Genomic DNA, 21,614 nt, shown 5'->3' with positions numbered 1-21,614 from the left:
AAAAGTTTTTCTGCAACGCTAGTCTTCCACAAACTCTCCGGAGTCATGGAGAGTAGCTACAACAAGAAGCCAAAATCTTAGGAATGGGGGAATAAGCAGATGTCAGAACAACATGATTTCACTTCTCTGTCCATTATCTCTCCAGGAAATTACTCTTGACTATTTCACTCCTCAGAATCTATGTAACCATGACCTTCAGCCTACAATGCCTGGCCTACTTGACTGGATAGGTTAGTTTAGTGGAATAAGCACTGGTTTGAATCCTAGTTCTGTTGCTGTTTAACTGTGTGACCTTGGGCAAGTCACCTCCCTGGACCTCAGTTTTCTTATTAGTAAAATGATGGGTCTGTACTTTATGAACTCCAAAATCCATTATAGCTCTTAAGTTCTTTATTCAACACATTATCTAGGTAGAGCCAGGGATACTGCACCTCTCATATTACCTTTTCTATAAATCCAACTTTAAAGTGTATCCATTATTTTTTATGCAAATTGTCTATGAAGGAAGTTTTATTTTAACACGTGAAAATAAATGTAATGATGATTTTGACTTTTGAGCATTCATTCACTTCTTAAACATGTCTAATAAAATAAAAACAAGGACAATTAAGAAAAATGCTTTGGTCATTTAGTTAAAATAACTAACTCTTGCAACTTTTCTGTTGTTTCTTGTACCTTTCTTATTTATGCCTCTGCCGGTTATTATAAGGAAAATATAAATCCTTTCCCAATGTTTTAGCATTTTGCATTTTTATTTCACAAGTATAAAGACTTTCTTTTTGTAATATAGAAAACAAACAGGTGAAATGTATGTTGGCTGGTAAGTTGTGCCTTTTTTCTGTTAAACTGGATGACAGCTTCTCTGTTATATAGATGACAAACAAAACTATATATTTATATTACATGAAAAAACACCCAAATTCTTTAATGTGCTTTAACATTTATGTTTTATTTACATTTTTATTCAAGGTATCACTTTAATTTCTATATAATATCATAATCCTTCAAAGCCTTTTATTGAAAGGCTTGTTGGATCAAATGAATATTAGTTGGTTAGCAAATAGCTTTCTTAAAGTAATGATTGGAAGCAAAGATCACATTTGTTTCTTTGATTCAGAAAGGCATATCTGATTCTTACACTACTGAATTTGTATTTTAAACTATTTCTGATCTGTACTGTTAGTAAACAGCATCCTCACTCTTTATGGTTATACAGGAAGTCCTGCATATTGCAGGGGTGGAAATGCAATTAACTGCTGCGGCTTCATTTTTGACCATCCTACAAGAGGAATCAGTGTCAATTCAAACTTACTCCCATTCATTCCTCCATATCATTCTACAGCATGTGGAGCACAGGGATGCAGGTCAGGTGATTATTTCTGTGAATGTCTGTTGTCCTTTATGTACAGGCTATACAAAATTGTTTGTAGCCAAAATGCCTATTTACAATATCATTTAGTGATAGCATTCTGCCAAATGATAGTGTAATTTAAAGTAGTATTACTTTCCTCAAATATAGTAGATAAAAATATAGTATCTTTACAAACTGAAAATCTGTTATTACCTCATAAGTTAATTTCCTGCATTCTCTTCTTTAAAAAACAAAACTGGTTTTATTATTATTTGTAGCAAAGAGAGAGAATTTTATTTGAAGACAAAATGACAAAACAGTGCCAAAATTTTTGTTTGAAACTGGCAATTTTTTTCAAATATTGCTTGGAACAAAAAAGAGGAAAGAGACTCATGATATTTCTAATTTTTATCATTAAAATTATTGTAAATATTAATATACCAACTTGAAGCACATTTGATGAATATGATAGCTGAATAACTTGGTATATGTATGTTTAACAGGTGTCAGTAATGCATGGCTGGAAACTCTTCTATCAGTAATAGAATCTTTGCCAAAAGAAACCTTAAGACACGAAGTAAGTTTTTTTCTCTCTTAGTATTGTTAGTGTTTTCTATCCCTAAGTAATTTAATGGAGTAGAAAAGCAGAAAATATGTTTGTCCTTTTTCAATAAATGTTTTTCCTTTTCCAATCTTTAAATAATCCATAAACAACATTTTTACAAATAGGAAAATTATTATAACCCAAGTTACAAGTGGGAATATTTCCTCATCACAGTTCAGTGAAAAAGGAGAAAGGTTTTATTTGAGCCATTTAGCTTTTCTTTGTCATCAAACCAGGTTTTATTAGTGCTGTAGTTTATGACTGCTTTAAAGTGTCAGAATGCCTGGATAAAAGTGAATAATTCAGTGAAACATGTTGATGCTTAGGCATATGATGCCAAACAACTAGGTGATTCTCTGTATGCAGAAGATTTTTGATATCATTTAGAAAAGTGTGTTTGAATGTGATATTAACATTCCTAAAAGGAAAGACAACCAATAAAAACATTCTAGAAGAGGCAGCATGGAACAGTGGAAAAAATACTGGATTTGGAGTCAAAAGACCTGGGCTGGAATCCTATCCTTATCGTTTAACCTGTGTGACCTTGAGCACGTCTTTGGGCATTAGAGGGTCTTAGATCTAGAGCAGAAAGAACCCTTAGAGATCACCTAGTCCAGCTCCCTCATTTTACAGAGGAGGAAACTGATGACCAGAGAACTTAAGTGACTTGCCCATTATCCTGTAACTCACTTCACTTTCCTCACCTGTAAAATGAGGGGCTTGGACTCAGTGACCTCGGAGGCACCTTTGAGCTCCAATGCTGTGATTGAGAGGAGGAGTCATTTACTAAGCACCTGTGTTATTGTTGGTGGTTTGTTTTACATCGGTGTTGATCGCCGTTGTACACGCAGGGGGCGTTCTTATACTTCTCTCTTCCAGATAGTTTTTAGAGTCTTTCATTACCAATATCAGCTATACTTTTGTAGCTATAACGGACCTGTGGATGAGGAAGCTGAGGCCCAGCGAAATACAGTGAGTTCTCCAAGTTCACGGCGATAGAGCTGGTACTAGAATACATATCTCCATCCCAGCCCAAGGTTCCTTCCACTGCAAATGGTGCACATTATCAAAAATAATATATTTTTAATGTAGGCCCATCAGCTTTATGGTACTTTACAAGGGCCTTATTCTGTGTTCTTTTGGCAGAGGACTGCTTATATTGTAACAGGTTTTAAGCTGTAGTCTTTACAACTTTAAGGGCAAATAAAATTAATTTGGTTGGAGGAAAAATTTCAAAGCTCATTACCTAGTCATTCTACCCTTTTTTTTGGAAGTTTATTTTAAATGTACCCCAGAACACATAGATCATTGCAGGCTTTTCTCATGACCATAATTCAAATTCATTGCTATTGAATACAAGCATAGAGAAGTGGCTTTTCTTGAAGTGGTTCTTAATTTTAAATGTGCTAATTTCTATAGCTATGAAGACTCATCATTTTTTTTTACCTTTTTATTAAAGATACCAAAAGAAAATATTGAGTTTAATTACATAATTTATTAGACATAGTATCTACCTTATCAGCCAAGAACGCGAGTACTTTTCTCTGTTATTTTCCAGTGTGCATTACAAGCTGAAATTTGGGGTGTTAATTATTGTGGATCTGAAGGTGAAAAAGGAAAATATATAGAACATTTCTCAAAACCATTGAAAAGAGCAGTTGAAATTAATTCCAAATATTTATAGCATTATGTGAATTTTCTTTCAATTTTATTTTCATTGTAGATCTTAAATCCACTTGTTTCCAAGGCACAGCTCTCCCAAACACTCCAGTCTCGTTTAGTTAGCTGTAAACTTTTAGGAAAATTGGCCAACAAATTTGAAGCCCATATGTGAGTATTTGTGTATGAGTTTTAGATGATCATTTTAATAGTTGAATAATATAAAATGTATATTATCTCAAAAGAATATATTTTTGTTAATAGTATGTAAAAATATGGATGTTTTCAATTTTACAGATTTACTGTGCATGATACGTTTTTAAAATATACATTTTGTATAATACATATCAGAGAAAAATGTATGATACACTTATGTTTTATTTTTTTTCAGATATCATGGCCATTTAAAAATATTCTTTTTCCCATTGTAGTCTTTCTCCTTATAATTATGTTCCTAAAGATGAGATGGCATCATTGTGGATTTTTCAAATTGGTAGATACGACATGAAGTAATTCTCCCATTATAAATCCTTTTCATGTAACTCAGCTACACCATTCTACACAATTTGTGCTTGTGAGAGGTTTTAAATATGTGATACAGCTTTTGTTATTATGATATGGTCTGGAAAATGTAGACAGATCAACTGGAAGGAATAAGATGCTAGTATGATTATCTGGATGATGGAAATCATAATCTGACAACCTTGCTTCTTCAATTTTAGCTGCCATTTACAAAGTTAATCATTACAAAAATTAATTCCAGTTTGTGTGTTGTTCATAGGCAGATGATACCATTCATATCTACTATTTAAATGATTTCATTTGTACAACTTTATGTATTTTTTGAACACCAGTATAAAAAAATATATATTCATCCACATGTTTGTTTTCTCCTTCAGCATTAAAAGAGAAATACTTCCTCTGGTGAAATCCCTCTGCCAAGATGTAGAATATGAAGTTCGATCTTGCATGTGTCGACAGTTAGACGTCATAGCTCAGGGTATAGGGTAAGCGTGCTTTTAAAATGGTCTTTTTTTCTATTGTTGTCTTACAACTATTTTCTGCCTCTGTACTACAAGAAATCATGCTATTATAAGGACTCCTAGTTGTGAAATAATGAGAATTGTTCTTTCTACCAGCCTATTATATATGCTATTTTGAAAGCTAAAACAAAAAAACAGTCATTTAAAATGTATTGTGAATAGGATTTGAAATTAGTGATATGTTATGATATTCTGTATCCTCACCGCCTTTCCACATGGCTTTCTCAAAAATGGCCTCATTTAGTTAGTACTCCGAATAACTGAACCCAGAAAGGACTTATGGCCTATGACAGACCATTATTATAACATAACTTTGACATTTTCACCTGCTTTGCTGTTATGGTTAGAAATGGTTTAGTTTTAGGGACTTCACAATGATTCCTATTTTTTCCTTTTCCTATGAAACCCCTGTAAAACAGGCTTATGCTGTCTGTCCTGGCATTCTCCTCTCCCTTTTTGTATAGGGGGCCTAAAGGGTATTAGCATAGGACAGCTAATTCTCTTATCATTCAGAAAAATAGATCTAAACTAGTCTCTTCATCTCAAAGCTCCCCTGCAACTATAAAGAAAGAAGGGAAAAGTACACCTTGGAAACAAACGAAAAGAACTAATTCTGAAGAGATACTAAAAGCCAAAAGAGTCTTGGTGCTGTCAAAAGCCTTTCTTTAGTGCTTTCTTATGTAGTTGAGGACAGTAAGAGTGAAAGGCCATTTGCCTTTTTCCTGTATTTTCTTTTTCTTTCTGACCCCACTTGAAAGATTTCTTGACTAGGACAAGTCTTGAGTGTTCTCTGTGATTCAGAGTGGATGTGGTACGGCCCTGTTTCATACCTGGAAGAAGGCCTTCGTTAATTCCAGTGTAGAGTAATTACTTATGATACTTTATAGTGCAAAAAGGCCTTGTTTCTGGACCCTCTTTGGAGTAATCTGTCACCTAGAACCACTCTTTTCAAGGGTCTCTAATGGAAACCTAGTCCTCATAGGATCATCATAAAACAAAAGGAACCTAACTGGACCCATACTCAGACCCCTCTGACTAACCAAATCTCTTACCCTGTCAGTGGAATAACTTGTTATATCACCTTAATTTTCCTCCATATTGTATTTTCATGCCCTTCCATAAAGGGGTCAGACATGCTCATTGTCCTTGACTTAATTCTTGTGAATTCTGCCCTGAATTTTTCAACTGCTTATTGAGACACTGAAAAGCCTGAAAAATAAAGTGATTTGTTTGAGGCCTTCTAGGTAATAGATAGTAGAGCTAGGATTCAAACTCAGGTCTTCTCACTTCAAAGCCAGTGTATTCCCCACTGTATTGTGCTGCAGAGTACATGTCTACAAAATCTATATGAGACTGCTGTTTCCAAGTATGCCATCATATTTGTATCAAAATTCTCCTCACTTTCCCTTATAACTCTTTACTCAAGTTTAAAAAAAATGGAAGCTTGTTCCATTATTAAGAAACTACTGCCAATGTCTAATGTGACTTGAAATATTCCTTCAAAATGCATTTGTTTGCCATCCTGTAAATGTAGTCTCACACCCTTGCTTTAGTTATAGCTTTAATTTTTCAGTGTATCCTGCACATTTCACTGAATATCTTTGATTCTATCGTTGGATTATGTACAATTATGACTCATGCCATCTTATAAACAAGGAGCCCAGACATATCATAACCTTTCCTTTAACACTCTTCATATTGCACAAGATAGTCACAGCAACGACATTTGATGATGATGAATTTACAGAAGCCAAAATTAAGATGATGAATAAGAATCCTTTGTGCTTATAATTATCATTCCTAGTCTGAAACTATTTCTGTTGTGCATCATTCTGTTTTATGGCTTCTGATATCATGTATCATTGTTTTGACGGAAATTTTTTTCTAGTAACATAATTTAGATTTTTGAGAATAATTTCTCCTCTGACATTTAGATATGGAAATTCTGTTTGGCACCTTCCAGTTACAACTATTAATAAGTTGCTATAGTTAATCCATATCTTTTTCTGGAGTTTTCTTATAATAAAAGAAATCCTGCAGTCTATAATAAAGTTCAGTATATACTGTAGCTCTCTACAGATAACCATGGGCAATTGGAGCTGATTTGTAAAAATCTGAATGCTTATTGAACTCTTTAGTTGATGTTATTTTTGATGTTTAATTGACGTAATCTTATTTTCTCCATTCAGTTGAAAGTTCTTTGTACAAACCATATCTTAATATTTCTTTGTATTCTTTACAGTGTCTGACACAGTACTGTACACATAATTGGTACTTAATAGATATTTGCTGGTGTGATTTCCACCCCCTAATTATTTTACTTGTTGTGCAGGACAGAACTAACCAAAAGTGTCGTGCTTCCTGAATTAATAGAACTAGCTAGAGATGAGAGCAACAGTGTACGACTTGCAGCATTTGAAACTTTAGTTAATCTGCTTGAAATGTTTGATGCAGGTAAATTCTTTTGTTTGCACATATACATCATTGTTTCTGTGCATCTAAATATATATATTTGTTTGTTTTTCCTTATATGATGTAAGTAATAACAGATTTGAACATTAGTTTATTCTTAAGTCTCCAAATGGGTAATACTTCAATACTCCCTCATCTTATTTTGGTAATATATTATCCTTTTAAAGCAGTCTTTCCAAAGTGTTTTATGTGAGTCTCACAACAGTCCTGTGAAATAAATAGTACAAGTTTTATTATGCCTATTTTCAGGTGAGGATTCAGAGGCTCAAGTTAAGTAATTTACCAAAGGCCATACCTAGTAAGTGGTAGGAGTAGAACTAAAACCAAGATTTCGTAATTCCAAGTCCAAAGGTCTTTCTACTACGCTGCATACCCTTTATTTCCCTTGGCATTGGTGGAACTTGTCATAGGTTGACTACTATCATTCATATGTGTGTGTGTGTGTGTGTGTGTAGCACACATGCACAAACATACAGTAAATGTTTTATATGATTGGTGAAGAAGTTAAGTAGTTACTAGGATATGGAAATGCAAATAATTGTGATATATAGAAATGTACTGATTCACTGGTTGGAGCCAATGAAATAATGTTTAGGAAATTGAAAAAATAATTGTTTTCAGCATAGTTCTATTTTGATACTACTTTCTGCATTTTCATTTTAATTAGGCACATAGTAAGTTCCACTATTTTCACCTACATCATAAGACATATGACATGATGTCAAAGCATAATCTCACCTTGGAAAAGTAAAAACAAAAAAAAAAAAAAAGTAAGATGTGCTCATTTGCAGATTCCAGTGCAAACTCGTAAAATGTACTGAAAATATGGAAGATTCAGTTTATGGAATTAAAAACCATGCTGCCTGTAGTTGTCAGCACTCTATCGTCTTGGCCATGCCTTGTCTTCAAAGGAAAAGCTTATGATTTTTGACTCAGGATTGCATCTGTTCATGAATAGTGGCACATTTTGTAATGTTGTAGGTGTTGACAGCAGGATGCAGGACTTCACAGTGACTATCTGCCATTGTCAGTGGCGCTTGAATGCCTGGGGTACTAGTCATCCTGTCAACAACATTAACTGTATACACTATGCCAAGCTGAATTTCATGAAGCGTACAGGAATAGTAGAAGAATGAAACCCAAGGAATAATAGCTTTTCATCTCCACAGATGTACTGCAGGTGCTGCCATTTTATACTTATAAATATCAAGCCTGTAGCTTTCTTTAAATAAAAAAAAAGTCTAGGAGAAGAGAATTGATAGGCGGGTCAACACGGTAGATATCAGTAATAATGGGATAGTTCACTCAAGTGAGGCGGGCTTTGTCATGCTGAAAGCATTGTAAAGTGTCAGCCGCATGCAAGCTCTCAAAGAGACTTGAGGAATAGAAAGAGGATAAAGTAATAAATGCTTAATTTTAGAAGGCCTATTATTTCCAGTTCTTAACTTGTCCTCGTTTACAATTACTTTGATTTGATTTTAGAGGCAGCTGTGGTGCAGTGGATAAAGAGCTGACCCTGAAGCCAGGAAGCCTTGGCTTCTGATGTCCTGCCTCTGACACCTACTAGCTATATATTCTGTGATCCCAGGCGTATCACTTGACCTTTTAGTGCTCCAGGCCGCTCTGTAATAGTATAAGCTGCAGAGAAGGTGCTGACCTGTATCGCTAGCAGTAGTCTTCTCATCTGAGGGTTCCCCCTATTAATAAAATCATGGGTCCAACCCCTGTCTTTTCATTTGGTTGGATACTTTAATATTAGGGGTTGTTTTAGACACAGTTTTAACTTAACTACATCTGTTCATCTGCTTTACTGAATTTCAATAATATAAAAGTGAATTTTATTTTAAAAATATGATTGGTACCTATCTAGAATTGAAGTACCCACCAGGATTGCCTTCCTGGTTTACCCTTACATATGTTTTTCCTGTTGATGCTTGACCTTTTTAATTGTCCTAGGAGCCAAATTTGGGATAAGACTCTGAATTTTGCAGAGTGAAAATATAGCTGCTACTAGGATAGTGCATTGTAAGAATTTTATGTAAAAATTTTAGTTATATAAGAAGTTGCCTTTTTTTCTTTCTATTTTTAAAGTTCTCTCTCGCTTTGTGCCTAATTATTACAGTGATAGTAGATTGCCTTGCTTTAGCGAAAACGATGGTCAGAACAGTCAAAGCAGCTCAGGCCAAAGCAGCTTATTTTAGAGTAGTTAAAGAAATGTATTTCTCTACTGAGAAACACCTGTTTTCTTCATTTGAATCCATGTTTGATATATAGAAAATAACAGTTCATTTAAAATAACAAGTGGTTTCTCATTGTCTGTTAATAACTAATGCTTGACAATGTACTGTTGCCTAGTAGCCTGTAATTAGCAGGAGGGCTGACTGATAGTAATCAATATAAAACAATTACCTACTTTAGCTATGAATATACTTTGGATTTTGTGATTGTATTTTTCCTGCTTCATTTTGTTAAATTAAACTTATTTTTTAACCTGATGGGGGAGATGGAGATTAAAGTTTCTTATGTTTTGCTTTATATTAAATGCTAAAATGACCAGCCCCAGAGTTGATTACTTTTACAAAATTGTGAAAAACATGAGACTTGTCTTCAGTATACCTCATCCTTTCTGTTATCAGTCTTCTTCCAACTGTTGCCTATGGAGCAGGCAGGCCAGCCTCTCTGAAGTAGCAAGTCACCATGAGTGAGAGACTGGAGGTGGCATGTTCCCTACAAGTCTAACCACTGCCATGGCCACTGTCTTGATTGCCCTCTCCCCTCAAATTAGGATAGAAGTAGTCTATCCCTGACCCAAGAACCTTGGAAACAACAGTCTCCCAAAGACCGCTGGCCCTGCTACCACCCAAGGCTCCAGAGCCATCACTGAAGGGAGCAGTCACCATGGAGAAAGGAGTATTTTCCTTGCCACTAATAATACTAACTGCTGAATCACTGCCACGGTCAGGCAGGTATACCCAAGAGCCTCTGAAAGCAGCCTCCATGTCCTGCTACCAGGTCAGGCCCCATAGCTATCATCCCAGAAAGCAAGTCCCATTGGAGATAGGGCCTGGCAACTATTTCTGAGGATGGCAGAGCTCCTGACTCATCAGCAGCCACAGTTACTGAAGATGTAAAAAATAAAAATCTTGCTACCAAAGTCTTTGGCACTATCAAATGGTTCAATATCAGAAATGGATATTATTATCAATATAAGTGACATTAAATTGTATGTATTACCATCTACTTTGCTAGTACACTAAGAACCATGGGACCTTTTTATCTGACTTGCAATGGGAAATTATATGTGTGGTCTCTCTCATTAGAATGTGAGCTCTTTGAGAGCAGGGACTATCTTTTCTATTTGTATCCCAAACACTTAGCACAGTGATTTGCACATATTGTTTAAAAATGCTTATTTATTTATTCATTCCTTTACTTTTTCCTTTCCATCCCCTTAGATATTCTGGATGTCCAAGTTCCCCTACTCTAATCATTCTCAATTATCAAAATATACCTGGTCTATCATGCATTCTGGTAATATTCCATTTGGTGATTGATTTCTGATTTTAAAAAATTAATTGACCCTGATGTCTGTACTGATCAATAATATCGTAATAGAGTTTCCCTCTTAAATACCAATTGCATTTAGATCATAGCTTTTCAGACCTTGCCAAAGGAATTTCAGATATCATGGCAGGACCAGTGGGTATGGAAATTTGGGGCAACTTGTATATAATTAACTTTGTTTTAAGTGTATTCTTGAGTAAATCAAGGAAATATTTGACAACACTGAAAGTAGGAAAATAATGAAGATTAATTCAGTAAATATTAATTACTGCATGCAGAGGACTGTTCAGCTCTGAGGAAGTTATAAAAGTTATTTATCACGTGGTCACTGTCCTCATGTAGTTTATAATATAGTAGATAATAAAAATAATAAAGGCAACCAACAATAGAAATCAGGAGAGAGAAATTTAGGATAGTATTGCAGAGGGGATTGCTATTCATGTGCTGGTTAAATTAGCTGACCTATAAGGTTACTTTCAACTTGAGATTCTGTGATGACATAAAAGCACAGAATAACTGACTACATATGAGTATATCATTAAAAGATCTAAGTGATATAGTGCGCCATAAGAGTTAGCAATATAGTGCATCAGTAACAACAATAATAACAATAACCCTCTCAAAGCCCAACCTGTCATCCATATCACAAGGTGGGAGCAATAGCAAAGTAAGAGAAAGGCAGCCAGAGTGAGGAATATCAAGGACAGATCTGGTTTTGGTAAAAGCCTGGCAGAAACCCTGAAGTTGGGCTCTAGCTTACCACTGATTGGATTCATACACACATTGCCCACCCCCTTGCCCTCCAATAAGTCAGATTTAGCTGCTTCTCTGAATCTAAAAAATAATTAAGTTACTGTAGGAATATAGGCTGATCCTATTTGAAACCATCCTGATGATCAGCTTGATCGAGAGGACAGCAGAGCACATGGCCCTACTCAGAGTTCTGGTATCACAAGAGGGAAAGATACATTAGAACAAATACCAACATCCTCTATGCTGGAAGTGCTTTGTTGCAGATAGTGACCTCTAAATTGGGCAGACCAAAAGTACACATGAATTAAACTGAAGATTTCAAGGCTCTTATCGTGTGCCAAAACAAAATCAGAAACAAATTTTTATCAGTGATAGACAAAGACTTCATACTCCTTCTTGTCAGTTTATCCTCAGCTCTGTGTTATGTAAGAATGTATTGCATATAAGTGCAGTTCAATGTTAAGAAATCACTTTGCCCCCATAGATGAAATAGAAATAAGAGTGAAATTGAGGAGTTGGTCATATCTGAAGAGAAAAAGCTGAAGAATTTGAAAACATTTAAAATATATACTTAAACTCCAGAATTGCTACCTGATTGATAACAAATGGCAAGAGTAATGCTGACATCTCAAATGATTTTGAGAAAATGAACACTTGCGAAAAAAGGAATTTTAAAAAGTTCTGAGTTTGATGGCATGAATCCAACCAATAAACCACCTATACAAAAGCAGAATAATTTTTAAAACCTGATATTTGCTATAGTCTATCTGTAGAATTATAGATCGAATTATAGGTGATAGATGCTATAACCATCTCCCTTGATATTTGACAGAGCGTAAAAACATTTTAAGACCTGCATGTAATAGTTCATGATAAGGAGCATAAGAGAAAAACTGGAGATATCTAGGAATACTTGTAAGGATAGACATCATATATAATTATATCAGAAGTAGCTCGAGAAAACTATTGAAGAGGAGGGTTAGTAATAGGTTTGTCAAGAAGAAGAAAAGAGGATCATTGATGCATTTTTAAAAAAAAAATTCACAAAAGAGAACCGAAGTAAAATCAGAAGGAAATGCAAACAAGGTGACTTTGAAAGTTAAATGCTGAATTACATTCTTAAAAGGAAAGCAAGCTGTATATAATAGAGATTCATGGTTTCATGTGAAATCATCCTTTTCTGTTTTATTTTGTTAATGGAAATTATGATTTTATTTCATATTTTTAAGTTCAGAATTTTTCAAATTAAAAAAACTTCTGAAGACTTGAGGAAAGGCGTTAGACATTGGAAAATTATGTCAATATTTAGCTAACACACACAGCAGAAAACTTAAACGGTATATCACCCTGTTAAAGGCAAAGAAAAGAAAATGTAGAATGGAATACAGACCACAAAAGTAAACCAGAAATTCCTTATACTCTTTAATCAACAGTTAAGAAGAAAAACTAAAAAGGTTAAAGTTTTGAAAGCAGCAGAAAGAATAAAACAAACAACTCAACATTAGTCCAAAACTACTACACAGTCTTGAAAAGCAAAGAAATTAGAGGACAAGGAGATTCTCCCTTGCTCCTCTTCCCCTTTCCCCAAAGGAGGAGGATGTAGAAAATCTCTGGTTGTTTATGTGGTTGAAAGAAGTCCTACACAACAAAAATACTAGTTGAGTCAAAAGTAAAACAGAAAGCTTGTATGTTGTTAGCATGATTAATGATAGAACACTTATGTCAGGAAGGTAATTGAAACTCTTCTTTGCAAAACTAGAAAGCAGCAGGTCTAGATAAGATCTGTGCTTCTTGCTCAAATGCTTCACAATGGTGTACATATTACTTAAAAAAGTACTTTACCAACTTCCTCTATGATACAAGCCTGATCTCATCTCTCTTAACATAAGACATTACGTATTGATTACCCAAAGATGAAAATATCAGTGACCCCTCCAAATATGCCAGTGTGTTTATGTATTTTATATACCAAGCATTCACATCTTATATTACTCAAAAAATCTATTAACATTTACAAAGAAAAATTGTATTGTCTGAGGTGCAAAAAAAATGTGCTAAAAACTCCAAGAACAATTCCTTATTGATTTGGTGATAGGTACTAAGACACTTACACTGCCTTTATTATTGCAAGCATTTATGTCAATTCTATGCTTGTAACTCTGTCTCATACTGTAAATATATAAAATAGATCCAAGTATAGTAAGAACAATGGAGTTTTTGATACCCATATGGAAAACTGTTTCCTGCAGATGTCTCAGAAGTCTTTAAAACAGACCTTAAACTGGACTAAGACTTCTGGGACACTCTGGATAGAAAACATGCAACTAATACAATAGTGTCAAGAATTACTGACATAAAATGTATCATCTTCAGGGAGATATCATGATTCTGTCTAGGCTGAAATCCAGCTTCATTACTCTTGAATGTAACTTTGAAATAAAAGAGATGTATCAAAACATCATTATAATCAGTTGATGTCCATGGATGGCATTAAATTATATAGCTCCACTGAAAAGTATATTAAACAGCTACTTTTAACTCATAGAAACTTTCTTCAATGATAACAAGATGTCATTTGGCTTTGATAAGTGTAAATTTTTACAGTGTGCAAATTTTTACAGTATGTAAAGGAAGACTAATATTAAACTTACATTAAAGGCTTAAAGTTTTGAGCTTGAATCCAGAAGTCATATTGAATTGATGGATGCATGTAATACTTGTGAATACCTAGATCTTCTCTAGGCAAGACATATTGAGGAGAAAGCAGATAAGAGATATGTGTGTCTAACCTGCAAAGAGTACTGCTCAGTCCTGGAGACAATGCATGGTTTAGATAAGACACGTTTAAAACATTGTCTAATAGGAGGTTGTAAGCAGATAACTGGAATACAAAATAATACATGATAAGATATGTAAGAGAAGAACAAAGTATTGTTTATAACCCAAGGAGAGAAAGTTCTTTAGCAAATGGAAAAATCCAGTAAGCCTGCATGGAAAACATGACATTTACTCAATTATATTTTTTCATGAATAAGTTGTCTTTCCCAAAAGATCATAAGGTCATGGAAGATAGGGAAATGTCTTATATGTCTCTATAGCCCCTCAGATTTTTTTTAAAAAATAGGTATTTTTATTATTGTAACTTATAATTATTGTAAAATCTCCTGTTTGGATTGTCTTTAAAATGGAACATCATTGCATGTCTGCAGTGGTTGAAGTGTAATTGTGCCTAGAAGTAGAGAGTATATAAATTTTGAAAATTCTTCTGAGTTGGATATTTATTTATTTTTTAATTTAATTTTATTTTTTAGGCAATTGGGGTTACGTGACTAGCTACATAGGTAGTAAGTGTCAAGTGTTTGGTCTGAGGCCAGATTTGAGCTCAGGTCCTCCTGACTTCAGGGCTGGTCCTCTTTCCACTGTGCCATCTAGCTGCCCAGACTTCTGGGATGATAAAATAATGTGGTTTGCTTCATGGATCTTGTACTTATATATTTTTTCCACATGTATAAAATAAGTAATCCTATTTAAAGCATTTATTTTGTTTCTTTTTTTTCCAGATGACAGAAGTCAAACTATACTTCCTTTAGTAAAATCATTTTGTGAAAAATCTTTCAAAGCAGATGAAACGATTCTTCTTTCTTTATCTTTACATTTAGGGAAACTATGCCACGGATTGTATGGTATGATGACATAATCACAAGAGTTTTAAAGTAGAATAAAGTTTTACTTTTTTCTCCTGTCTTCTCCTGTTTAGACATTGCATTTGGGATTGTTAGTCTGTAATTTCCCCTTCCATTACCCCACACCTTCCCTGACCGTATTAGAATAAAAGCAGGATAGAACTTGTCCCAAGATGTTTTCCACATCTGAATTCCATCTAATGAGAAAAGCAAGAATAAGAGTAATGGCCCACATTTACATAGCACTTTACAATCTGAACCATTTTGTGTATATCATCTTATTTAATTCTCCCAGCAACCCTGTGAGGTAGGAAGAATGGGTTTTTGTATCCCTGTTTTATAAGATTATTATTTCACCTTGCTGACCCTAATCTATAAAACAGGGATACTAAAATGCACAGCTTCTAAAGTATGTAGCAAAGTGAAGACTTGTACCTAGGCCTTGGGACTTCAAGTACTGTGCTTTTTCTGCTGAACTCCACTGCTTCTCTTGTAGCATGGATGTTGGATGATAGTGTTATATCCATCAACTGTGGAAATAAAAAGTGGAGGAATTAGGAGACACTGCTCTTTAAAGTGATTTTGTTTAATGAATTTGGCTTTGATACCCTTCAGTCTCTCTTTAAACAAAGCTTGATGATATGCATTTATTTTTTGCTTAAGTTGTTGGAATATTTTTATATAGTATCATAGCAATATTTAAGCTCCTTAAGGTCAAGTACTGTCTTGCTTGTATTTTTATCTAGAGTTGAGTATAGTGCTTGGCAAAGTAAGTGCTCAATCTCTCTCTCTGTCTCTCTCCTTCCCCCTATCCTTCCAACGCTCCCTTCCTCTCTCTCCCTCTCCCAAATTATAGAATTAGTACTACTAATATTGGTAATTTATTAATTACCTTTTGTATTCTATGTAATATAACAATTATAGATATGTTTTCTATCATTAAGGGGCTTGTGCTTTTTAAATAAAAATAAACTTACATGATCTTTTAGGTCTCTTTAGTGACTGTTTTTTAGCATGCCATTTTTTCTATTTAGCTTTTTACAACCAGTAGTTTAATTATTTTATTATAAATTTATTTGTTTTGTCTTCTGATTTTTTTTTTACTTTTTCTCATTTTTAATTAAAAAGTGAAACAGTATTCCTGTTTTTGTTTCAGGAATTTTGACTCCAGATCAGCACTTGAGATTTTTGGAGTTTTATAAGAAACTCTGCACATTGGGTTTACAACAGGAAAATGGGCATAATGATAATCAGATTCCACCCTCAAACCAAGAGCAGGAAAAGAGATATGCATCAGTGAGAAAGAACTGTGCTTACAACTTTCCAGTAAGTTATTTATTTCCCATTCAAAAGAAATATGCACTTTAATGACTATTACAAAAAAATCTGTATGTATACTATTAAAAAACTTATTGCCATAGTTTCATGTTACTCTTGGCTTTCTTTGAGTATACAGAAAAAAAAATTCTCTATTGTTGCTCTCTTACTATGATTCTAAACAAGCTATGGCTGTGTAGATATTATTTCAAACTAAAAACCATTATAACTAAGTTTGCATTAAGTTTTGATATGCCCCCTCCCTTTTCACTGTTTTCCAACAGGCCATGATTGTTTTTGTGGATCCTAAGAACTTTCATATGGAACTTTATTCTACATTCTTCTGCCTTTGTCACGATCCTGAAGTGCCAGTCAGACACACTATTGCTATTTGCTTCTATGAAGTAAGTCTAAGGATTTCCTATAATTTTACCTTGATGCAGATCGTACACAGATTAATACCTGATTTTATGAGAATTGTACTTTTTCTTTTGAGTATGTGATCTGTGATTTCATTGGCACAAGCTCCTTTGCAAAATCTCTCCAAAAATGCAAAAAGGCATCTGACTTTACCTTATTGTGTTCAAGAGTTGCCAGAGGTGCAGAGTTAAAATGACTTCCCTGTCTTCTGACAGGGAAGCTTCTGTAGCCGAGGCAGGATTTGAAGCTAAGTTTTCCTTCCTCCAAGCCTGACCACTTATACACTTCTCCACACTCCTTTCCTAAGGTGTATCTTAAACTAGGGTATCTAGGCTACTTTCTATACTTCTTTCATGTTCAGTTCCTAAATACTGGACCAAGTGACTCATTATTGTATCTTTATTTTGAGTATGCTCGTACAATATCTGTTAATATCAGTTTTTGTTGTTGATGTTTTTTTTACTAGGCCTATAATGACATCATTGTAGGAAGCCCCTGGTAAGGATCCTTCTGTTCCAAGGCAGATAATTCCCTTCTCTTCAGCATTCATTACTCATTATTCATTCAGCATTCATCATTAATGAGTTGCCAAGGGCACTGACCTTCTGGAAATCATACAACCAGGATGTATCAGAAGTGGGACTTCAACCCAAGTCTTCCCACCTCTTAGGACAGTGGCCTCTCCACCTCACCTACAGCCTCCTGCTAATATATTAAGGATAGGGAGAGGACTTGTGATTTCGTTGGTAAAGGGAACTCCCAAATGAGGAAGCTTCCTCTCTCGAGGCAGATTGGCTCTTTGTCTGCAATTCCTATTCCTAGAGCACTGAAAGGATCAGGAACTTGGTGAGGCTCACACAGACAGTATATGTCAGAGGCAGGATGTGAACCCAGGTCCTCCTGACTTCAAGGCCAGTTAGTCAGCACACTACACCACACTGCAGTTTTGTGCTTCACTTCTTGCGAATATCAGTAGAAATGTGTGATTTAAGCACATCACATGCAATATAATATATCCGTAAATTATAGATTCTGGGCTAACCAAACTGAGAACAAATATAAAGTTAAGATGCATATCATTTAATTATTTAATGTAATTAATTTAAATGAACTGGATTATATTAGGGTGAATCTGTCTAATTTGTTGAAAATTGTAGTTATGAAGGTTTTTACTCTTGTAGTTAATCTCTTCGTTTAAAAATATTGAGTAGGTGTTTTACATTTTTATTATGCTTATATTGTTATCATATACTACTTTAAATTATCATTAATGTTAATTTTTTTTGAGTTTACAGTCTTTTGGTATGTCTTGGGTTCTTACTATAAGATAAGACTATATATAGCATTAGCACTTTATATATTTTGTCCTATGAGTTGGCTTCCATGAAATCTCTTGTTATGGGAATATTGAAATTGTTAAATCTCTTCCCTTTTCATTTGTATTGACCAAAACATTCTTTATTTTAAAATTATGAGGGGCAATAACCAAACTAGACAACTAGGCATAACTTGAGCTAGGCACTGCATTTCTTTCCTCTGCAAATATGCAGGCTATCACCCATACCTAGAATGTAGGCCTTTCTTTTCTGTACCTCTTAGAATCCTTTTCTAGTTTCAAGACTTAGCTTTGATAGCATCTCCTCTATGAAGTTTTCCCATACCCTTCCAATTGTTAGTGCTCTCCCTCCTCTAATTATCTTATATTATTACTTGTATACATGTTGTATCTTTCCCAAGTATAAAGAAAGTTCCAAGATTTCAGGGATTTTTGATTTTGTCCTGGGTTTTGTCCTTTTGTACTCATGTCCAGTAACTAGCAGTGCCTTATATATAGTGCCATTTGTACTGATGTCCAGTAACTAGCCGTGCCTTATGTTAAGCAGTGCTTAATGAATGTTTCTTGAATTAAGTTGTTAAGATATACCATGTCTATGTCTTATATACTAATAGGGGATCAGAATGAATGAATGAATGAGTATAGGTCTTAAATGGAGTGGAAATCAGTAAACTTACCTATTGTGAACTTTGAGACCAATCTGACTTCAAAAAAAGAAGGCTGTTCTATTTACCAATAGAATATAGAACTTGTTAAGTCTAAACTTCCACACTGATCAAAATCCTTTGGGTGGGGCTTAGAGTTTTCCCACTTTAGGGCAGCTGTAGGCCTTAGCATCTTTTGGAATAGCTCTGATTGGGTCTGTAATGCAAAACAGTATGTGTGATAAATTCCCAGAGTTATACAATGTACTATAATTCAGAGAAGGGTGGAGATTATTTCTAGATAAATGCTCTAAGAGTGATAGAGAGTGCTATAGTATATTCAGATGAAGAGGAAATCACATCTAGTTTGAGCAGTTAAGGAAGACTTCAGGAAATACAAGCTGTTTGGGAGTAGATAGCCTTCCTAACCAATCACTTGTTGCTGTAGCTAATGCCAGAGAGCACTGAGGAATTTACTCAGTGTTATTGTCATTTTGATACACTACAGAGAAAGTATTATGGAGCAACCTAGGACCCTAAAGTGGCTTTGAGACTAAAGTGTGATCCCAGTGCCTTATTAGCATCAGTTAGCTGTATCTGCATGTTCATACTCCCTCCATCTCCAGTTTTCCTACCATATACTGACAATATACAGTGACAGTATATTCCGATCTAATGAGTGGATCAAAATGTTTTCTCAGTGCTCAGGATTATAGGTTAAACTTTAAGAGGATCATGTTGCAATTATGTCTGCAAAATTAATCAGCCAATTTCCTTTATAGAAAACTTACTTTTATGACTAAGAACACACTTCTATATTAATTGTTAAAATATCATTTAGCATAGATAATAGAAAGTGATATAATTATTTTTATGTGACTATAAGCTTTGTGTTTCCTGCGATCTAAAATTTGTCTTTATTGGTAACAGGTGTCTAAGCTTCTTAGTTCTGGAGTATATTTAATATATAAAGAACTAATTGCACTATTACAGGATGAATCACTGGAGGTAATTTATATTTTTTTTGTTTTGCTTCTTTTATGTTAAATCAAAATCTTCTGTTCCCTGGGTGGTATGCAGATTCTTTCAGGCTACTAACCCAAATCTTGACAATCAGTGAATAGTCCCAGAAGTCTTCCTGATCTCTGTAGGGAAAGGAAAGTGAGAGGAAGATGCAAATGCCTTTAGTGATTTCATTTAGAGGCTGTTTTTAATCAAATTTTATTTTTCTGAATGACTACTCATCTACAAAGGTTTTATGACTCAATTTATCAATACTTGACATTGAGGCTTTTACCCAAATGAGAAAGACTGACAAGTTGGGGTGACTATGAGCATGTTTGGCAAGATGGAGTGTCGCAGTTCCAAATTTTGGAATTTTAGCGTTTAATCCAATTAGGAATGGGCTTTAAATGAAAAAGAAATGCTTACTAAGCACAGATATTAATTTATCTTCACAATAGCCTCATACACTTTCCATACGCTTTTCACAGTTCAGTTAGCCAAAGCAGAGAAGTCAAGTGATGTCTCTGCAGCCTCACAAGAAGGTGGCAAAGTTAAAAACAGAATCCAAGAATTTTGGTTAGTAAACAACATTGTTTCTGTGTAGGGGATGGGCTGTTAAAATAGTTGGTTGAATTAGGTAGAAAAATATTAATGTGAGAGTATTGTTATAATTCTAGTATGTCTCTTAAAAGGTCTTAGATGCACTTGTAGATCATCTTCCAGAAACTCTAGAACTTTTGACCACTGGTGGTGAAAGCAGTGTTCAAGAAAACAAGGTAACTAATAATTAGTCTTCAATTGATATGTTTCTGAATATTCTGATTTTCCTCATTATTGAAGTGTAATTGAATACCTGTTGAATTGAATTCTTAGTTGTTATTCTTGGAATCTGTGTCCATACAATTCCATCTTTCCATCTTTTTGAATAATTCTTTAAGAACTGGAATGGTGAGACCGACAGCTTTATATTTAGAAGGTGATACTTGCTGATACAATTATAGTGAGATCTCTCATAGTAATTAAAACTTATTGTCATTAAGTTGTGTTGTTATTGAGATGGATTTACAAAGGAAAGTAGAGTGGAAACTTTATTTGATAACTTGATATGCACGGTCTTTAAGTTGTGATTGATTCTAGGATCTGGTTCTGGACAAATAAATGATTATTCTTTGGTAACTAGGTTTCCTTCTAAAGTTTGAAGTGAGCAAAATTAATGGTTGGGATTTTTTTACTTGATGAAGTCATGCACTGACTGACTTTTTTGAACAATGCAATTGACATATCACCATAAATCTGTGGATCTCTTGTCTTTCAGTTATTGGCTGTACCTGACTTGATTCCAGCTCTGACAGCAGCAGAACAGCGAGCAGCAGGCTCCTTAAAATGGAGAACTCACGAAAAGATACTGCAAAAATATGCCTGCCTGCCTCATATCATATCAAGTGATCAGATTTATTATCGATTTTTACACAGAATGTTCACAATCATAATAACAAATGTGAGCCCTGTGATCATTTTCTTTATCTTTTTTTCGCTCTTATTTTGAAACTTCCAAAGTTGTTGGCACAATCAAAATCATGCACAGCTCAATTCTCTTTGAACTCAGATTGAAATAACCTCCTCATGCCCCAGATGTCCTTGATCCTATTTTATTACCTAAATTTCTCTGTGCTTCTTCACTATCTTCTCCCCCATTCAGTTAGACATATACTTTTGCTGGAGGAAAGAATAAAAACTTGAAACATGCTTTTAAGGTACTGTCA

At 34.5% G+C, this 21,614-nt stretch overlaps 1 protein-coding gene across 6 annotated transcripts in view; it reads left to right on the top strand.

Moving 5' to 3' along the window:
- Positions 1-21,614, top strand: part of PPP4R4 (protein phosphatase 4 regulatory subunit 4) — a 131,578-nt gene that overhangs the window by 63,286 nt on the left and 46,678 nt on the right. For all 6 annotated transcript variants that reach the window (XM_027870134.1, XM_027870130.1, XM_027870132.1 and 3 more), the window contains 11 exons: positions 1,217-1,364; positions 1,855-1,928; positions 3,679-3,785; positions 4,514-4,621; positions 6,990-7,111; positions 15,007-15,129; positions 16,286-16,455; positions 16,731-16,850; positions 19,777-19,854; positions 20,544-20,627; positions 21,167-21,349. In XM_027870134.1, the coding sequence (XP_027725935.1) occupies positions 1,217-1,364; positions 1,855-1,928; positions 3,679-3,785; positions 4,514-4,621; positions 6,990-7,111; positions 15,007-15,129; positions 16,286-16,455; positions 16,731-16,850; positions 19,777-19,854; positions 20,544-20,627; positions 21,167-21,349 (1,317 nt within the window). The remainder of the gene's footprint in view (positions 1-1,216; positions 1,365-1,854; positions 1,929-3,678; positions 3,786-4,513; positions 4,622-6,989; positions 7,112-15,006; positions 15,130-16,285; positions 16,456-16,730; positions 16,851-19,776; positions 19,855-20,543; positions 20,628-21,166; positions 21,350-21,614) is intronic.

This window comes from Vombatus ursinus, unplaced genomic scaffold, assembly GCF_900497805.2.
Source record: "Vombatus ursinus unplaced genomic scaffold, bare-nosed wombat genome assembly UNPS02014794.1, whole genome shotgun sequence".
NCBI lineage: Eukaryota > Metazoa > Chordata > Mammalia > Diprotodontia > Vombatidae > Vombatus > Vombatus ursinus.
This window is presented reverse-complemented; position numbering and strand designations above follow the sequence as displayed.